The sequence below is a fragment of the Pagrus pagrus genome (assembly GCF_965226575.1).
Source record: "Pagrus pagrus genome assembly, chromosome: 9".
NCBI classification, from domain to species: Eukaryota; Metazoa; Chordata; class Actinopteri; order Spariformes; family Sparidae; genus Pagrus; species Pagrus pagrus.
This window is the reverse complement of record NC_140193.1, coordinates 31,105,545-31,127,034: the sequence shown is the minus strand read 5'-3', so window position 1 is coordinate 31,127,034 and position 21,490 is coordinate 31,105,545. Positions and strand designations below refer to the sequence as shown.

At 41.4% G+C, this 21,490-nt stretch overlaps 1 protein-coding gene across 1 annotated transcript; it reads left to right on the top strand.

Moving 5' to 3' along the window:
- Nucleotides 1–259: 259 nt before the first annotated feature.
- ccdc80 (coiled-coil domain containing 80) lies at nucleotides 260–21,109 on the top strand. The gene is made up of 10 exons (XM_084363074.1): nucleotides 260–1,805; nucleotides 2,039–2,236; nucleotides 3,591–4,066; nucleotides 5,164–5,511; nucleotides 6,884–7,040; nucleotides 10,896–11,032; nucleotides 11,977–12,128; nucleotides 13,640–13,743; nucleotides 19,384–19,467; nucleotides 20,209–21,109. The coding sequence occupies exons 1-10, from the start codon at nucleotides 1,115–1,117 to the stop codon at nucleotides 20,529–20,531; spliced, it is 2,670 nt and encodes an 889-aa protein (XP_084219200.1). The 5' UTR covers nucleotides 260–1,114; the 3' UTR covers nucleotides 20,532–21,109.
- The last annotated feature ends 381 nt before the right edge of the window (nucleotides 21,110–21,490 follow it).

Genomic DNA, 21,490 nt, shown 5'->3' with positions numbered 1-21,490 from the left:
CTCACTATAAACAGTTAGGAGAACAGTAAATGGATGGTCAGCCTCTAAGTTTAAATATACACCAGCACTGCATTTCCCTCTAAATCATCTGTTTGTGGACACAGCGCTCCAAAATAAGGAGTAGCTCTCTGGAGGTGGATGGGAAAAAACGGTCCGCTTGGAGAGAACCATGGAGGATAGGAGCGAGACTTGGGGGCGTTTCTCTGTTGGCTGTAAAGGAGGAACTTGACACTGAGTCTGGTTATGGTCATTTCTCTTCCCGGTAATCTGTCCAGCAGGGGGGCAGCGTGTCTAACTTTCCTGACATATTTACGTTTAGTCAGCTTCTAAATTCGTTGTGCTTCAGTGAAACCTAAAACCATCCCAGCGCAGGGACAGAAACTTTGGTACAGATGTATTTCTATTGAGATGGGTGTTGCAGACTGAACTGGCAACCGAGAGTCCCGGGGCAGGTCCTGCCATTGCGTCGCCAAGAGTCCGGAGGCTGAGGTTTAAGTGGACATTTCTGGGAAAGCCTCCAGAGCTCCGTTTTGCCAAGGAGAACCTGGGGAGAAGCACAGAGCCCGCGCAGGTTCCTTGCATTTTGTCTCAGATTCCTCCTTCCTGCGCCCAGAAGACCGTCTCACAGTTTGATGGAAATGAACTATGCCTGAAGATCATGTGGAGAGGTTAACTTATTAGGATGTAAACGTAAGAGAGTGTTTAGAGACGTGACGCGGTCCAAAGACTTTTCGCCGAAAAACTTCTAACTGTCTGTATAAGAGATGGTCTTAACTCCTGATCCGGGATTATACTACTTGAAAACGGAAGTGTTGCTGGGATGAAGTTGTGGATGTAACTGTTTACGCACCACCAGTCTCTTCTCTTATTGTTCGCCTCGTCTGTCACATAAAGAGCAGACAGTGAAGTGGATTTCCTGGGCAGAAGGCATGCTCTGAAACACATTGCTGGCAGACTATTATGTGCCGACCCTGCACACTGTCTGTCTCTAATTTAAATTAACTGATAAACAACCACAGATGCACTAAAGGCGCGCCAGGATCGCGGCTCCACCACTGGATCTATATCTTTCCCTCAGTGAGTGTTAGGCTACTTTATCTGACATCTCGCCAGAATGCGGAGGGCTTTTATACTCGGTTTAGCTCTGATATGTCTGCTAACATGGTCAGGTGAAGCCGACAAACAGACTCACCTCAAACGGTCACTTCACAGACGCGCAAGACTCGGACGTGTCCAGTCGGGCGCAACCGACAAAGAGCGCTTCGTCGGAGGTGTGCGTCCTGGGTTTGGTTCAGCAATCTCGGTGCACAGCTCCAGGAATGGTGGAGATGCGCAGGCTGATGAGGGTGTGCCAGCTTCCGCCAGGACAGGTTCTGTGCAGGGCAAGAGAGCAGAAGGTCAGGGTCTAGTGCCAAGGAGAGGGGGGACCGGGCAGATCGGCTTGCCCCGTCAGCCGGCCATGCTGCAAGATGAGGGCACACCAGGAGCGAGAGCCAGGGTCACCCGGATGCCCAGCAGCGCCGGGTCACCAAATCTGCTGGCTAGTTTCGCAGGGAAGAATCGCGTCCTGGTGATCTCAGCGCCACATGATTCGGATGGCTATTACCGACTGATGATGTCCCTACTGAAAACAGATGTTTACTGCGAGCTGGCCGAGAGACATGTCCACCAGATTGTCATGTTTCATCAGGAGGGGGAGATGGGGGGCAAGGTGAGGAGGATCACCACTGAGGGGAAGGTGATGGAGGAGCCGCTGGACACAGCCCTCATCCCCAGACTCATGAGCTTCCTAAAACTGGAGAAAGGCAAGAATGTGTTTGGGTCCTGAGGGAGTTTGTGCATGTTTGAGATTTTATTTGGAGTTATGACTTCATAATTTACTTTCTCGAAAGCAGCTCAGGCCTAGATCAAGTTAAATGAAGGTGGTTAATGATATCTCTTCTCAAGGGAACTTCACCAGAAATCATGTCTGAGGCAGCACACACCTCACACTCAGCTCATCAGAATACCTGACACTGTTTGTATCCAAATCTGACAGGTAAGTTTGGGATGGTGCTGCTGAAGAAGACCCTGCAGGTGGAGGAGAGGTACCCCTACCCTGTGAGGCTGGAGGCCATGTACGAGGTGATCGACCAGTCACCCATGAGGAAGCTGGAGAAGCTCAGACAGAAAGGTTTTGTCCAGAAGTGTAAAGGAGCAGGTGTGGAGGGCCAAGTGGAGGAGGGCACACTCACAGGTAATTATGTTGATAAATCATACTCTTTTACAGTGATCACAGGAGGGGGAGCCACGGGTCACACCTTTTAGGGGGTTCTTAATTGCCATATATTTAAAGGGACAGTTCAAATGACAAAAAATGAAACACATTTTCTGTCTCTCGTGCTAATCTCTAGATTTGGTTTCATGTAACAAGATTTGTATTTATAAAAAGATCAGTGGACTTCTGCCTCCGCTACCACAGAATGGTGGTGAATGAACTTTTGTTTGTGGTTCTCACAGCACTCAGTCTTCACATTTAACAATTTCAACATCTCTCTCCAGATAGACGAGTGTTTCCTCCACACTCAACGTTATCCACAAAACATTCTGACCACTGTTTATATTGGGGCTATATCATCTGAAGAAAATAGTTCAAATGAAATCAGTGCATTTTGTGGATTATCAAAGATTGAGGGGACATTGTTCATAGAAAAAAGGGTTACTGCGGACATTTTATTCACAGACTCATAAAAGCTACCTGCACAGGTAGATATCAACTCAGGAGAAGATGTGATACTAACAAAAACTTAAAAACAATTGTGGTAACACACATCAAATGTCATGGTAAGTAGGTGGTAATTACCACGCAACATACTTGAAATTTCCACAATAATTACATTAAAATGTTTAGAAAATTACTCCAACATGATTTAATAATAATAGTCTGACATTTTCAAAAGCAGTTAATAAATAGCCTGTAATTGCTTTAATACATTAACTTCTAAAACTTGTTAACTTCAAAAATGTGTTTCAATGTACTGACCTGACCTTTGGGCAGAAACTAGTTGGAAATCAAGCTGAAACACCTCACATCGGTTTAGTGGCCAATGACATGTTCAGTTGGAAGTTTTCCAGAAAGGAAGGCCTATTGAAGAAATGAGCAGCTATCAATTAACTGATTTTTGAAAAAAAAAAAGCTGAATATTATTAATGAATCATGCTGGGGTAATTTTCAATACATTTTCAGGTAATTATTGTTATCATTTTGGTTCTTTCAAATACATTTCCAATATGTTGCTTGGTAACCACCTACATACCATGTCATTTCTGGACCTGTAAAGTGAAGTGTTACCTCAAATGTTTTAGCAGAAGTTGTTGTGTATAAGTTAAGTCTGCAGGGGTTAAGCATGTCATCTGGCAATACCTGAAAAGGGTCATTTCAAAATAATAGAACATTTTCACACTAGAATGCATTTTGAAAAAATAATTGAAGTCAAACTTTGATGGACTAATTTAATATTATTGAAGAAATGTACTATTTCAAGGTACTTACTCACAATATAGAAAGTATTTGAAGGAAATCTTTTATCTATTATCTGTTTGTGGAGCAGTAGATACACCAGTCGAAAGAAAACCAGGGAAGAAGATATTAAGAAAGCCCATGACAACAACCACACTTGCCACAACCACCACCACAACAACTACTGTGGCCACCACAACAACTACAACCCGGCCCACCACTACCACCACTACAACCAGAGCGACAACAACAACCACCAAACCCACCACTACCACCACCAGAAGAACCACCACTACCACCACAAAACGCCCCACCACCACCACCACCACTACCCAGAGACCAACCAGAGCCCACACCACAGCCCTGTGGCTCCCAGCCCCCAGAACAACTGTTGATCCTTACTACTACAACCGCAGAGATAGGGAGAGGTACCCAGCTAAAACCACTCCAGCTGGAGATAACCGCACTGACAAAGACAACAGAGATCCACACAGCCGCAAGCTGGTACCTGCCACACATAAGCCTTCCAGGATCAAACCCACCAGGAAGAAGAACGGGGGAGAGAAGGTGATTCAATAAAATTTAGCTGCATATATGTTTATTGACTGCAAAATCTACTGTATTTGGTTTTAAAAATCGCACGAGAATCTGAATACAGGCTACTAAACTTGTGAAAAACATTAGTACTATGAGCACTTATAACGGTGAGCTATATGCAAATGATCATCCTGTTGATTCCTTTTGAATCTGTGACATTTTTGCTACTGAAATGTCACTTTAGGGGTCATCATACATTTCCCAGACATGGTTTATATGGTTTTGGAAAGGTGCTTTTGTGTGTACAAGGAGATTTATTTTGGCAGAAAAGATTTATGAAAACTGGGCCTTGAAACTGGAACAACAGCTTAAAGGAACTGTTCACCCAAAACTGAAAATGTTGTCATTTACTCATGCACATGCTGATGGTAAGTCAGATGAAGTTTTCTAGTCCACAAATAATTATTGTAAGCAACTGAAGTTGCTGGAGATTTAATTTAATACAATAAAATAATGGAGAAAAAAAAGGAAATGGCCTCTTGCAGCTCATCATCTTATTCGAAGTCTCCTGAGGCCCTGTGATCCCAGATTGATTAGAACAGATGTTATTTACACCATTTACATTTCTGTTTATTTTTTAACCTGAAATCTTCACTGCAGCTGCTAAGTTTAAAGCGTGTGTGTGCATCCTGTCTGAAGTGGGTGCCCAAGCTCAACCGCACGTCAAGGGTGCAAATAAAGTCTTTTCAAATCAATTTGGGATCTTGAGGCTGCTAGAGACTTGGATTACACGGGACAAACTGTACGGAGCCATTTCATGTTTTTCTGTAAGTTTGGTTACATTTTAAAACAAGTCCCCACCTATATCAGTTGTTTAGCAGAATGCTGCAAAACTGTTTCGCTGTGAAGCTCCAGAAAAGTTTTGTGGACTAAAAAACTTAACCCGACTTTTCATCTGCATGGGAGTGAGTACTGTAGATAATGACTGAATTTTCACTTTTGGTACATTTTTCCTTTAATATTCTTGTGAACTGGGTATTATCATTTTCTAACGAGTAAACTAACTGTGTAATATACACATTTTGTGAAAAATGTAATCAGTAAACAACATGTATTTATCTGTGCAGGTTTTGACTAATGAGTACGAGGACAGGTATGAACCCAGCAAGCCAACAGTCAGTGATCCTGAGGAGACAGAAACCTTCACTGACATCAGTCCTACCAAGAAGGTCAAGGGCAAGCACGATAAGCTTGATAAGAAGAAGAAAAAGAGCGACAAGGCTGCCAAGAAAGCAGAGAGGAGAGGAGGGAAAGCAGGGAAAGAGGGGAAGATTGGTGGAAAGAAAAATGGAAAGAAGCTGTTAAAGTACCCTGAAAAAGATGACTACCCAAAGCCCACTAAGAAGCCAACGCCCCCTCCAAAGGGGTCTCTGGCCTCCTTCCTGGATTACTTTGAGAACAGGAGGCGGCTGCTGGTGAGAGCATGTCATAACTCACAGTTCATAACAGACTCACTACCACTCTCTCCTGGCAAATCTCCTGTTTTAGGATTCAGTCAGAGGGAAATATTAGTGCTCAGATACAGTAGCACTGTCAAACTGTTATCTACCAACTCCTAGTACATACACAAAACAGTTCTACAACAATAACAATACTTTGATCAGGTTTTAAATTTGCTTTCTTACTGAGAGGTAGATGAGTGGACAGATAGCACTTTCTTATCATTGGGTTCATTATAAGGCTACAGCCAGCAGCAAGCTGGCAACCAGTGGAGACTATACAAAAGTCCGGTGGATGGCACTCCACTGGAGTTACACTGTAAGCTCTAACATTTCTGGTTGTTCCCACTGCTTCCAGTCTTTATGCTAACTTGCTAACAGGCTGCTGGCTGAAGTTTCATATTTCCCATACAGACATGAGAAGTATTTCTCATCGAACTCTCAGGAAGAAAGCAATTTTACCAAAATGTCAACCTATTTCTGGTGTATTTTCAGCATTGATTGAGTTTCTACATGAGCAGTGACTGGAACTTTAATGCACTACTACTATGACTGTGTACACCTATAGAAGTCTCCAATGCCAAATTATGTGTTGTTAACATTAAATTATCTTTTCACAGTAAGAGACCGGAAGAAAAGTAAACGAGATAATCAGAGCAGTGATGCAACAGAATCGTCTGGCAAAACCATTAAAGCGAATGCTGAACTGGTTTGCTTTCACTCCCTTTGACTGGCTTCAGAGTTTTTGACCGTCTTCAGCCAAAATGAGTTGTGTAGCTTGACTCCATCACTAAACATTAGGGAATGTAGAGCCGGTTGAGATGATCTACAGTATGTTAAACCCCAATCAGAAGGAGTTTGTTTTCCAAAACAGATTACTGGAATAAAAGAGTAGCATAAAAGCCAAAGAATCTCAACATCTGGATAAGAAATCCAGCGTCCAGTCAACAAGCTAGTAAACACTTCTGTGCTTTGGGGCAGCAAATTATTCACTTGTTTCCCCTCTTTCTAATGCAATTGCTGTATGTACTGTAGTGGTATGTAATATAAACAGGCATAAAGTATGTGGAGCAGCCATCCGCTAGCTATTTGACAGGCTGCACAGCTGTGTGCTAACAGACTGTGTGTCTCTGTTTTGCAGCCAGCACAGATTCTTATCACAGCAGTGCTGTGGGCAGGCTGGGAAAATATGTCCCATCCTCCGCTGCAGGTTAATGTAAACACCACCTCTGCAGCCCTCTGTGTATATCTGTGTGTGTGTGTGTGTGTGTGTGTGTGTGTGTGCGTGTGTGTATTTCATTGCATATACATGACACTCTAACCGCCCTCGCTCTCTCTCTCCCTCCAGCTGATTACGTCCCCCAGTGAGGAGAACAGCATGTATGTTCAGCAGAGGGATGAGTACCTGGAGTCTGTGTGTGAAATGGCCATCAGGAAAGTTTCCATCATCACCATCTTTGGCTCCCTGACCAACTCCACCATGAAAATTGACCACTACCAGCTGGGTAAGTAACTCCCACACAGTTTCACTTCTCACATTGCAGTTGATGATTGTCAGTTCTCTCAGACATCAGCGTTTAACCCATCAAACCCTTCCATCTGGTCAGGCAACTGCATCCTTCGCTAGACTGTCAGTGCTCTTTGCAGTTGCTGAGTCATGCACTCGTCTGTCATTTGATATTGTGAGCACTCTACTGCGCTTTGCTCTCCTCAGTCTGCAGAAGTCATAAACATTCTAAACTGAAACTCAGAAAAAAGTATCAAAATATGGCAATTTATCATGAAATGGCAGCTCTCTTTGTGCTAATGAATAGGGTGGGTGATCGTGAAATGGGACCATGTATCATCTTCGATTCTGATGTTACCATTAGTGCTTAGTCCTGGTTTTAAACACAGTATTTAATTTCTGCCACTAGGGGTCTCCCAGTCATAACAAACAGCAAGACGTCAGCAGCATGGGGACATGGGAGTTTCTCTCTATGTTGGTAAACAACCACCATTGCTGATGAAAATCTATGTGATGTGACTCAGGCTCAAAAATGTTTATAAACGAGCTTAGATTTTATTTACGTTATGTTTAGTCTTGTTCGCCGACTTCCTTCCTCTCTGACTCTCTCCTTGAAGTTATAGCGACAGCCGTCCAAAGAAAACTTGTGGCTTTCTCTGAGTTTGAACATTATTGGAAACATTTGGGATAATTTACATACACAATTCATCAAGATATATAAGAAAGGTCTGCTCACTATAAAGACATTTTAATGCAGGATTCCTACATATTATATCTTTAAAGGCTGCATCTCAGTAGTGATGTCATTTTCAGAACATACCAGACTGTTCTACGTGTTCTAATACTTGTCTTTACCCATTTAGTCATCATATCCACATTACTGATGATCATTTAACAAAAATCTCATTATGTTCATTTCTGTGACAGTACCAGTAGTCATACCTACAATATTGTTGCATATCGGTTTAAGGTATTTGGTCAAAAATACTGTGTTATTGGATTTTGCCTCTCAGTCCTACCATTATGAAGTGCTTTTGGGGAGATTTCAAAATATTGAGATGTATATTGTGTATCAATACAAAATGTAAAATATTACTTTATTATTTTAAGGCCATATTGCCCAACTCTACCAGATAGCATCTAGTAGCTCCTAAATTTGGCAAAGACATATAGTTTTCTATTGTCTCCATGAGACTTCCCATTTTTTTCTTAGTTGTAGTCTTTACCACAGTATTGTCTACGCTGCTCTCCCCTGCTACCCTCCAAATACTAAAGTAAACAGCATCAAGTATTCTGTCATCTTCCTTCATTGTAAAACAATGCTAGTTATTCAATGTATGTGATCTTCCCTATTTCAAAATATTATAATTGACTTCTTTAAAATTGATCCAGTTACTGTATGTTTAAAAATATTTCCTCAACATAGCAGATTTATATTTAAAAACTACAATCTTAAGACTCAGTAGTAGTCAGTGGCTTGAGAACGTCATTGTAATTGAAGCTACAGCAGTTCAGGGAAAATTTACTGTGTGAAAGTGCTCCATACTAAGAGGGAGGCCAAGAGAGGTGTCTCCTGCCACGTCTGCTGCCCTGTCCTTGTTTTACCTTCTTTGCATGATGTCAAAGTAGAGGCTTTCAGCAGCGATCTCTGCTCCAAGTATAACATTCAGAATGTTCACGGACTCTGCCAAAGCCACAGTATTGTGTACTCCTCTGTGCAGGTGATAGTAGACAGAGCTGACTCCTAAGATCCTGGCTTCTGTACTCTGACGTTAATGTGCATGTAACCCTGTGGTGTATTTTTATATCACTTTGAAATGTTACACTTTTGCTGTATATTGAGTGATGAGAGTGGATTATGGATCTTCCTCTAACAAGTGAGGTCAGCAGTTCAAGGGTCTGTATCACATGTACCAGAGGAGGAGGGGGGACCACTGAATACATACCTTCCATGTGTATCATCCTAAACAAGACTTCCCCCTGTAGAGCTGATGTGTAGCTGACAGTGACACACACACACACACACACGCACACACACACACACACACGCTTATTTACACACACTTATAACAGCTTTAAACTACTTACTACTTGTTCAAAAGGAACGGACACTGCTGTTTTTATGAGCTGTGCTGTGTCATTTGTGCTTGGCAGCCAGTTATATTTTGAGACATTTTATAGTCTCAAACCCGCGTGTGTGTTAACATCCAGACATGCAAACCCACTTTGTAAAAGTTTGTGAGTCTGTCACTCCACATGACAACAAGGTTTTTTCCAGATGGAATGCCGAAAAAAGTACAGAGCTGACGTCACTTGCCCCCACCCATGATAGAACTCGATTACAGTTTTGTTCCACTCACCGGCTAGAAGTTCAGTGTGTGTGTATCACTATGTGTGTCTATGTACTGTATACAACAACTGGTTCTTTCAGTGTTGCCCCTCCCTCAGTTTAGGGTGACCTCATAGTGTTGGAGTTTTCAGTTGCTTGGTTGGTCAACAGCATGTGTTCGACGTGGAACATTTGGGTTTATTTTTTTAAAGAGCCCGACTGATACTGCATTTCTAGGGGCTGATGCCGACACCAATATTAGGGAGTAAAGACATTTTTATTTCTAACAATGATTCCCAAGTGTCTTATCAAAACATTACTTGGATGGCCATTATAAAATTACAACTGGTGTTTAGAAACCTTTACAATAGCTTAATAAATGGTTTCATAAAGCATGTCATTAACAGTGAAATAACAATAAACTAACGTTTAATTAACTTTAAATTTGCCATTTAAAAATGATGATTATTATAAAGTGTTACCAAAAAGATATATGTATACATAATGGAGGCAGGATGTTTTACAGTTTAACAATAAACGTTATTGTCCAAACGACAGTAAACTTAGCTGGGAATTTAATATATATGTGTTATATATATATATATATATATATATATACATACATATATATGTGTGTGTGTATATATATATATATATATATATATACACAAAATCAGCCGATAAAATGGTCCAAGTGATATTATAGGATGGGCTCTAGTATGTTGTATATTTCCGTGCCGTGTACAGTCTGTGTCTGCTGTCTCCAGCATGTGCTGGGATTTTCCTGGTTTGATTGCTCATACATATTACACAGCACAGAGTGGGTGAACCAGCCCCAAAAGCACTGTTCTGTGGTCTGTGTGTGTGTATGTGTGTGCTCGTGTGCTGTGCAAACGTGCATGGAGGGAGTGGTGATTAAAGGCTTTTGCTTTAGCCTGTATAAACGCCAGCAACAGTAAATTTCTAAGGAATTCAACCTTGTCAGATATCAGTCAATAAAAGCTGCTCTTTGTGGAGTGTGTCCCTGTTTCACTCTGCATGTTTCCATTCTGAGTCGACTTCACTGTCATGTCACACTCATTTTTCAGAGGAACATTGTTTTGATCTTAGCAATGGAAAACACATTTTGCTTTGGACACAATGTGTTCTGAACACTCACATTGTGTTTGTGTTAAAATGGTTAATCTAATGGGAAACCATCACATCTGTGCTTATGTAAGAGCTTTTATTTGTCAGATTGTACAATTGACTGTCTCATGAATAAAGACTTTGTCAGATTTACATTTTTCACTTGAATTTCTTTGGAGTAAAAATATCAAAGCAAGAGCTGAGATGTCACAAGTTATTGTGTGATGATATTTCACAGGATTTACTGAAAATGCTCTGTAGCGCAAGCATTTTCTTTACATGAAACATTTTTTAAAAACCCTGTTCATTTACCTCCACCTCATTCCACACAAATGGTGTGAATTGACAAATGCAAACTGTCTCACTGTATCTTACCACTGTCTGTTTTTTCTCCAGAAAATGACAAGCCTATGAAGGGTCTTCGTCAGGAGGACCTGGTGAACCAGGATTTGATCACAGAGCTGAGGAAAGAGTTTAGTATGACATATGAGGACTTCTATATGGTCCTCACCGACACCGACATTAGAGTCAAGGTAAGTACTTGCAGGCCTGCAGACAGAAGTTTTTGCTTTTGGCCCGTGGCCCCTATTATAGCAAGTTTCAGTTCTGGCCTTCCATTCTGGCACCGTTATCAGTTACAAAAAGAAACTCCCTCTAAAATAGTTAGTCTTTTTCATGCTGTACTGCTTAGTTCCCTTAAATGAGGTTTTTCCTTCATTCACAGCACTGCTGTTGGTTTGTTGGTCTGCACTCTGTTTACAGGTTCACTACCATCTGCCCAACACTTTCATCTCCTCTTTCTCTTTGAATATGGACTGACTTGTCCTGTACTGCAAACACGCTGCCTTCACTAAAACACTGTTTTAATTCATACAACACGACATTTGCCCAACGTCTCCGTGTGTATGTGTGTGTGCATGCCAGGGTAAATCAGCAGGCTGTTTTTGGACAGATTCATCAAAGAGGCCAGTGTTCAGCTCTCTGCTGACAGAGGCACAGACAGGGAAGTCTGTTAACATACAAGGATGTGGGTGTGGGCATGAGACATAAAGTGGCAGAGGCAGCAGAGTGGAGAGAGGTGTGAAAGAGTGAGAACGAGCTGTGCAGCACATTCAGCATATCACGAGGAAGGTGTGAGAGTGTGTGGCTCTGTTACATTTACTTGCATGTGTTGTATATTCTTGCAAATTAAATGGAGTACTGTGTTAGGTTTAACTGAAATGCCTTGTGCTTCTTCCCAGAAGTTATGAACAATACGTGTGATGTAGCCAAGGCCACACCACATCTACTAAGCCCGTCCAAAACTTCACTTCATCACTTTATTGGAAACAGCTTCACCGTTGTTTAAAGCAATGGAATTCTATTTTCATATCCTCTGTAATTTTTGCATGAGCATATTGGTTTATTTATCCTGTGGCTTCACCATATTTTGAATCAACCTCTGGAAGAGTTTAACTGGTTCTTGCTCTTTTGTCAGCAATCCTATGAGGTTCCCATCGCCATGAAGGCTGTATTTGACTACATCGACACCTTCTCCTCCCGCATCCGAGAGATGGAGCAGCAGAAGAGGGATGGGGTTGTCTGTAAGAAAGAGGATAAACCCAGATCCTTGGAGAACTTCCTCTCCAGGTAAAGTTGTTTCAAACTATTTTAAATGCATTACTAAAAGTACAGTATGTGGACACCCAAACATTACACCCACGTGGATCTGTAACAGCCTGCTTATCTGGGAAGACTTTCCACAAGATTTTGGAACTTCCATAAAGCTTGCATAAAGCTGGGCTGTCTATGCAGTAGAAGGATTTAATATTTTTGAAATTGGTGCTAGATGACCAGAGAAATCAGAGAAAAAAGGTTGCGGTATTCCCTTTTGCTTAAAAGGTTGATAACCTACAACAACCAGAACGCACTGCACCACACTGGACAATAAACACTCCACAGTCAAAAACAATGATGGGTAACATACTGCCAGTTGGGTGGTGCCTGGGTTTGGCTTGGAGTCCATTTTGAAACAGGAAACGGTATATTGCAGCATTGCTGGTAACAAAAAATATCATCTTAAAGCTACACTGTCCCCTAAAATCTGTTTGTGAAAATGTTTTAGGAGAGAAATAGAGAATGAACAGGATCACAGTTCATATTGATGAACCATGAGGTGGGGTGCCTTGTTTTACAGTTTGAACAGATTTTTTTTGTAGCCTCCATTTTCACAATACAAGAATAATATGGCGGCCGCTTCTGGTTCACAAACTTTCTCTAACTTTCAGCTAAACAAAACTATAATATGTCTGCGATAACATTTTAGGTGAGAAACTGGCAGTGTAGTGACAGGATCTTGGTTGATAGTTTATTAGCACTGCCTAGTTTTGACAGTGATTGGAATTTGGTGAGAAGCTCATCACTCAGTACAAGGTAGAGAGTTTTTGCACACACACAGAAATGCGGTGTGTAGTTGAACACCCCTTAAAATCTGACAGATGAGGGGTTTATATCATTGGGCAAAGGGTGGGGTGCTCAGGTTGCAGGCAGAATGGAGAGTGAACCATTGTTCATTTGAATATACTACCAACACTGTAGTGATACAAAGCTGGTTGATAATTGGCAAAGATCCCGTCATAACAACACCTCCCAACCACCTGGTATACTGTATATGAATGTCTCTGCTTCAGTGGAATTGACTTTAATAAAAACCATTGTGGTTAGAATTATTGGGTGGTCCCATCAGATTGTTTCCATCCCCATCCAACATCTGTTGCTTTGCTCAATAATCAGCAGGACCACAATTTATACTGTTTAGAAGCAGCATTGGCAGATTGCAGCAGTCTGTTTGTGTGCGCTCCACGGATATTAAAAATAGCATAAACGCTGCTGTTGCTCAAGGCTGAATCATTGCAATCACATATTTCCTGAGATGTCTCAACCGGACAGGCTGTCTTTTGTTACCATGGAGACCTGAATTTCAGCTCTTGATCAGTGCTGAGATCTGGCAGGTTTTTGACCATAATTCAGGGTTGTCACCCTCTGGCAGTAATAGTATGGGGATATGTTACTGTATGAGCAAAAGTTCCTTGTCTTAGATCAGAGCTTTCACTGCTGCAAAGTGCCATTTAAATCCAGGCTAAAATTTTCTGTGATTGTAGGTTCCGTTGGAGACGTCGTCTGTTCATCATCTCCTCCCCCAGCGACGAGGAGTGGGCCTATCAGCAGCAGCTGTACGGCCTGAGCAGCCAGGCCTGCAATCTTGGTGAGTCACTCCAAAACTAACTTGTAACTGGCCAGTTAACTCACTTTCCTAAGGGCAGGAAGGGGACATTAAAGGGGCAGTTCACCCAAAAAATTCAATGTAATCTCGTCATGCTGAGAATGTCATTTGCAGATGTATTAAAGGATAACTACCGTTTTTTACAACCTGGACCTTATTTCTAGCAAAATATATGGTCATTTACTCACCCAGATAACTTTGGTGTCATTTGGCGTCGTTCGGATGAAATTAGATCCAGCGTAGCGCCGATATATCCATATAATGCGAGTGACGGGGCACTGAAGCGCAGCCTCTATATAACACATTATCTGCCACGAAACTAGTTCATTTCACCAATATTTTGTTATGATATGCTAGTGCTATTCCCCTCTGAGTCCGGGCTCGTCTATTGTCAACATCCGGGGTCTGTAGGTTGACCTACTACCTCTGACCTGGAAGATGTCGTCTCTGAGCTGCGCGCGCACCCGCGACAGCCGGCTTGTTTACCTGTAGCTGCTACTGCTAGTTTGACCCCGGATGTTGATAACGGACAAGCCCGGACTCAGAGGGGAATAGCACTAGCGTATCATGACAAAATATTGGTGAAATGAACTAGTTTCGTGGCAGATAATGCGTTATATAGAAGCTGTGTGTCGCTGCCCCATTACTCGCATTATATGGATATATCGGCGCTACGCTGGATCTAATTTCGTCCGAACAACGCCGAATGACACCAAAGTTATCTGGGTGAGTAAATGATCATATATTTTGCTAGAAATAAGGTCCAGGTTGTAAAAAACGGTAGTTATCCTTTAAGATGAGTATGTTCAACTATTGAATAAAATGATTAAAATGTTTAAATTCACACCTTTGAATTCAATATGGCAAATAGTTAACGATTTATAAAGCACTCCTGAGAGAAATATCCGGCTTTTTAGCTAAATTTTGTACTATGTTCACCAGCTAGTCAAATATGGCCTCCTTCTGCCATTTGGTGCTGTGTTTTTAGAGCTTTGCTACAGAAAACAGCTGTCTGCAAAGGCTGAAAATGAGACTATGACAGCATTATGTCCAAAACACTTAAATTGTAAAAGCCTGAAAAACCAAAACAATGACTTAAAAGACGCTATAAATCTCCACTGGGCGAAAAGGAACTGGAAAACTGAGTGATAATTCTCTGTGGGTTCGTCACTAAGGACAAACCCACATGCATATGCAAGTTATTAGGTTCTTAACTGTGTGGGTAGGCTGAAGTTATTTTGAGAGACCCATAGACAGATGTGTCTCTATGTACTCTATGTACAGTGTTGCAGAGATATCTACTGAAGTTAGCATGCTAACCAGTTAGCCCCAGCCCATCCTATCTCTAAATAACACTTTGTATCACAAGAGGTGATAGTCTGATCACCCCTATAGTTTGTGTGATGTAGAGGTCTCTACTTACTCAAACAAGTAAACCTAATAAACTCACAAAATGACAAGAATAGAAATATTTTTCATATTTTCATTACTAAACAGAAAAATACAACCTTACTCCATCTGAACTCAAGTTTCTCTCTTTAACTGAGCTAATATGAGCTTAATTACCCCGTTAATTCATTGTAAAACACACTTTGTTCAAACTTGTCATAGATTAAATTAAGCCCACCAAAACCGCCTGTTTGTCTTTCCACAATCATCTCTGGTTTGGTCAAACTAAGCCTTCAATTCACAGAGTAAGATGTTAAAATGTGTGCGGCTCTACACTCTTTTCTCCTGCTGTTGATGCTCAGCTCCCTCACTCCTGTACCTCTTCATGCCATCCTGCCAGCCCCAGAGTCATAGTCCTGGTTGGAGCCGTTGTAAATCACCTCTGTATTGTATCCCCATGCTGCCCCCTACAGGAGCTACCTTCAAATTCTAAAACTAAATCAATTACTACGTATATTAAGAGCTTCACTTACAGGACTTGCACATCATGGCTGGGGTCAAAGAAATAACAGGAGGAAGGCAGCATGTAGGCCTATAGCCTCTCTGTAAACTGAAGTGATTGGACCTCAGGAAAACACATCGTATTCAAATAATTTAAATAATTTTGTGTGATTTGAGTAAACCCTTGTGTCATTTTCCTTCCTGTTTTCTTGCTGCCCTCACCTGCTCTGCATCTACCTCCTTATAGTCTGTGTGTATAGTCTTTGTGCTACCTCTCTTCTTGGTCAGTTCGTTCCTGTGTTACCACCCTGTGTTTCTCACCCGTGTTATTTCCAGTGTCTTCTAGTGTCTCCCCGTGGTACGTTTTCTGGTTTTTGTTCCTGGCTTTATGTTTCTACTTTGCTCTCGTGATAACTGGTTTGAACTTTGCTTTTGATTTGTATTTTACTCTTGGTTTGTACTATTCAGACATTTTGCACTTCTTGGATTTTGGATTATTTCAGCTTTAGTTATTAAAGCTTGCCTTTTGTTTCTTAATCCTTCCTGCCTCCCGTGTGTTTCTGCGTTTGGGTCCTCACCTTTTCACGAAATGTAACAGAATGAACGGACCAAGAGATGCAGAGCGGGTGAGGACAGCAAGAAAACAGGAGGGAAAATGACACAATAGGAGGAAATGAAAAGCAACACATGAGAGCAAAATTGCAAAATAAAACAGGAAACCATACATGCAAAGCCAAAATTATGACACTTTCTGTGTGTATTCAGCAAGAGTGGCTCGGCTCATACTGAGCACTCTTTGTTTCTGGCTGGAGTAGCAGGAACATTGTTTGGAGCACAAAGTATGCTTAACCTCCTAGAAAAGACCTACCTGAAGAAATTGTAAAACTTGTGTGTGCATACTGTGAGTGTTTGTGTGTACATGCATGTATGTGCACAGAGGGATGACAGAAGTTTTCTGTCTGAGGCTGACAAGCTCTTTTCTCTCTGACGTTGGCCTTTTCAGCATGCCAGTTAGTCAACTTTTCCAGTTACTTAAATGTTACTACTGTATATCGCAAAGAGTGATTTATCTAAACTTTGCAAATCTCAACAAGCTGATGTGTCCGACAGATTTACGTGAGATAGATGTAAACTTTAAATAGCCCACAGTGAACTCTCAGTAAAACCAAATAGATGCTGTCATCTGGAGTTTCTCCCTTATTTGAACCTCATGTTCCAGTCTTGTTTATATCAATTCAAGATTTCTGACAATTTGCCCTGCCTCTTACCTCTTTCTTTGGCACTCTCTCAAAAGGCTTAAGATGGTCGGGAACATACATGTTTTTGTCACATTTTTGACTTTGACTCTTGTACTTTCTGCCATTTGATTTGATTGAATGACCAGACATTCAACTAGATTTTAAAACTTTTCAGCCTTAGGCCCCACACACACACCAGACCTCAAAGAACTAGTGACAACAAAGGCGACAGTTGCGTTGCCTCATGTCTGGCTGTGTCTTGGCAAAAAAACTGCAATTGAACACACCGCAAAGACTGCAGCCGACAGGGCTGCGGATATAGAAACAATTGTTAACATGAAGAAGCATTTTTTTTCCCACCACTCTTGCTAATATAGCCTGAGCAAGAGCATGTCTGATGAAAAGTTGTGTACGACAGTGGTGAAGATGCGGAGGTGAAAAATAAGGAGAAACCACACTCCACGCTCACCACTAGGGCGCCGGACACAAGAAACCAACAGCCAAAAGCTAGTGCTGAGAAAGTCTGACAGTTACATCGCCTCACAACGCCCGTGTCTCAAAAAGCTGTACTTGGACACACCACAAAGAACACAGCTGACAGCCAACTGCATGAGAGGAAATAACTCATATCACAGGTGGCAGTAGTCTGTTGTAGTATTTTTTATTCAAAAGGGGAAAGTGGAAGACTCAGGACTGTGGCTATACAAACCCTTGTTAGGATAAATCGGCCTGGTTTGTAAGGGCCCTAAGGTATTACTATTTTGTTTATATGTTAACATGAATTTCAACTTACTGCCTTCACTCTGAAAGAATAAGTCTGATCTAATATCAGTACCACTTTCTGATATGGCATGCTTTGTAAAGAGCTAATAGGTTGTAACTGATGGGCTTTTGCTGTGTCTTTAGACTAGTAGTGGAGCATTTGACCAGGGCAACAATTCATTAATATTTGCAACTGCATACTTAGACAGAGAGAAAGCCATAAATGTCATGGGTTTCTCATGACCTTTTTTAGTGATTCTTCATTTTTCTTGTGTCTTAATATCAAACCATTAAATTGGCAGTCATTGACAGTATTGTAAGTGACTGTCTTTAACAACACCAGGCTGAAAATCTGTCTTCTACTGCCCTGTTAAACCTCTGTCACCTCTTACAACAGCCAGCATCATGATGAGTGAATGGTTCTTGGGTGTGGTGAGCAGTGTGCATTGTTGCACCTGTAATCGCACCCAAGTGAAACACTGGAGGTCAGCAAAAACAAGATTGTCAGAGGAGCTATGTGATTTTTAAAGAATATCCAAAGGCCTCTTTCCTAAAATAATACCCTAACCCTCTTTTCTCACAGGTAAGTGGTCAAACAGATAAAGCAGTGGCAGGTATTCTTGCAACCTGGCAACCTTAAAGGTTTTCTTTTTGATGGTTTGTTAATGATCTATAACACAATTTCATTCTAAAACCAGCAAGAGCAAGGAAAATTTTGAAATCCAACTGGAAAAAAAGAACATGCTGCTGCTGCAGGCTCAGGGGCTGTGTGCTTTGTGCTTTGTGCTTTGTGCTTTGTGCTTCAGTTAGCGGCGGAGTGTCACTGCTGCTGCTCACTTGTTCTTTGGATACGGAGTTAGCCAGCTACTGAAAAGCCATACTATTTCTGCCATTCTTATACCACAAGCTCGTACGATGGTAGACAGACAGGTAGCCTGTCCAATCTTTTTATATGTTCCAAATATGATGATTGGATGAGCTTATTACAGGCTACAGATACTGATTTTTTCCTTTTATTTGTCATAGCATTTAATTTATTGATTGCTGTTGTGATGATAACGAGATTTTCTACAAATATAACCAAAATGCTTCTGGAATAACTTACCAACCCTTGCTTTAACCATTAAAATAAGTAATTACTTACACCTCATGCAGTAAGTGTGTCTTTATTAGAAAACGGTACCCATTTGTGACATCAGTATGTCTGCACACTCTTTTTCCATGAGGTGACTGAAGGAAAAACTTTGTCTTGCTTATCAGCAGGCCCACACCAGGGTCTGTGAGCACTTTTTCCCCTAATATGTTGCTCTTGGCTGGGTTGGCACCCAGGGCTGCTCCCTCCCTCCCTGCCCCAGACAAAGGCCTGTCCTGCTGACTGGGCTGAAGGCCTGAGAGGTTTGATCCTGGTATTCAGCACTTGGCTCTCACCAAGTAAAGCCTGCGTTCCCCTGTGTTTAATGTGGGCTTTCTCGCTTCAGAGGAAACAGCTTTTTGGCTGGGCTCTCTGGACCACCACGTTCTCCTCCCTTTACCTAGAAACCAGCGCTGAGGATGGTTCGAATAATAAACAAGCACAGTGAAATCAGCTCAGATAAGCAGAAGGATAAAAAAACATGTGGTCAGCATATTACAGACACAATGACCTTGTTTGCAGTCTGACTTTTAGTGGAAGATATTTTGCTTCTCTCTGATGTGTGTTGTCACTGTGGTTGTTGTTGTCATGGTGACATAGGTCTGAGGCACATTGCCATCCTGAGGTTGGTCGGAACAGAGCCGCTGGATATGGGTGGAGTCTTGGAACTGTATCCTATCAATGGTAAGAACTTTCTCTTATAAAAAAATTAATGTGACTGTGGGTCAAGCATGTGTAGCAAACACATTAACAGGCATATAGTACTTCTGTTTAGGCACAAAGTACCTCATTTTTAGGGCCATGCCCACAAACTGACTTTCAGCTGACTTGTTTTATTTAAAAACAGCTGTTTCCTCACACTACAACCCAAAAATCTTGCCACAGATTTTGTCTCCTTATGCAAAACCAGTATCCCAGCCAATCCACAAATCCCCTGTACAAGCTACTGTTTCTGTATCCCACTACTCATCAGTAATCCATCACATCACAAAGGTCCACTTAATGTTTCACCATGTCCCCAGAGGAACCTCAAAGAATTGTTATATAACAAGGACACTCCATAACCTTATGACTGCCATGTGCGCATCTGCTGTGAAGGGAGACTCAGGAAAGAGACTCTTATTTCTTTCATTTCATATGACCTGGTAGATGTTGCTCAAGAAAACTCTCAATCAAACCAGGTATGAACATTACTGGGATATAAGAAATTGGAGTCAGGCTTATGCAAGACTGTAGAAACCAGAGCTGTTGCCAGTTGACTGAAGTGGTTTCTGCTTTTGCCAATTGAGCTCAGCATGTAGACAGTACAGTAAATGTCAAATAAGTCAGAAAGGGCTGACAAAATATGGCTGTACTCTCACCACTGTAAAAAAAAAAAGAAAAAAGAAAAATCTGTCTTAAATACTCCGTCTCTGCTCCATCCAGGGAGTGCTACTGTGGAACGTGAAGGGCTGTCAGCCACCCTGGTGAAGGACATGAGGAATTACTTCCAGATCAGCCCAGAATACTTCTCCATGCTGCTGGTAGGGAAGGATGGCAACGTTAAGTCCTGGTACCCCTCACCCATGTGGTCCATGGCTATCATCTATGACCTGGTGGACTCTATGCAGCTGCGCAGACAGGAGATGGCCATCCAGCAGTCACTGGGTATGCGCTGCCCTGAGGATGAGTATGGTGGCTATGGCTACCATCAGCATGGATACGAACATGGTTACCAGGACGGCTATCACCAGGGCTATGGTTACTAACGTCTAACGTATTTCCTACCCCTTCCTCCAGCAGGCAGGTGGCTCAGATGGAATGAGGTCCTCGAATGTTTTGTAGCACTTAGTGAAAGCCTTAAAACTGTTGCTTTCACCTATCCAGTTCTTTGATATAGCATGTAGCATAGTATGCTGCAAGTAATGGTAATTTGCAAGGGGCTTCAGTTAGAGCCGGTTAGTAAGTTTGTGCTGTGTAGATGAGCCAGGAGGTTCAGGGATCTGTTGTTTACTTAGTTCTTGTTTTATGGATTCAAACAAGTCAATTCTGACTTCAAACAAAGAGTGTTTTGCACGTTATTATATTATCTGTATGCTTCACTTGCCTCCCAGGTCAAATTTACTTATTCATGTTATCAGCACAGTACTTTATTTTGTAGATAATGGGCTAAAATAAGACATATATGTATTTATTGGACATCTGTTGCATTTGAGGTGCATTTATCGAGTATTTTATGAAAAGAAGCTGTCACATTATTTCTCTTTTGTAAAATTTCTGTTGCTACACAATGTTCTTATTTATACTCGATTGTTCTATATGACAAATAAACATTTGTTTACTTCCAGTAATGGTCTTGAAATTGCTTATTGTGCACAGTATATCAGCATTCACCTGCTGAGTTTCACTTCAAACTCTTCTTTTAAGCTACATCTCCTCCTAGTGGCCTATTAAGATGATAAAGGTAAATTACTTGACAGTATATTTTATTGGCCATTTAATAAAGTTAAAAATATGATATATACATTAAAAAAAATGTGTGCTGTACCTCAGTAGGAATGTAACATAAAAAGATGGCTATTAACCCCCTCAACCCCCTCATATGTTTAAATATGCAAATGATTCATTTCCACATAAAAAATGCGCACACGAATTTCCAAATCGGAAATCTGAATTTTGAATATGGGCAGGTTCAAAATTCCCTTTTCATTTTGTTGACACATTATAT

Coding starts and splice junctions, on each gene's coding strand:
- ccdc80 (XM_084363074.1), top strand. CDS start 1,115: ATGCGGAGGGCTTTTATACTCGGTTTAGCTCTGATATGTCTGCTAACA. Junction 5,512..6,883: donor AGAACAGGAGGCGGCTGCTG/GTGAGAGCATGT, acceptor CTCTCCCTCCAG/CTGATTACGTCCCCCAGTGA. Junction 13,744..19,383: donor CAGCCAGGCCTGCAATCTTG/GTGAGTCACTCC, acceptor ATGGTGACATAG/GTCTGAGGCACATTGCCATC.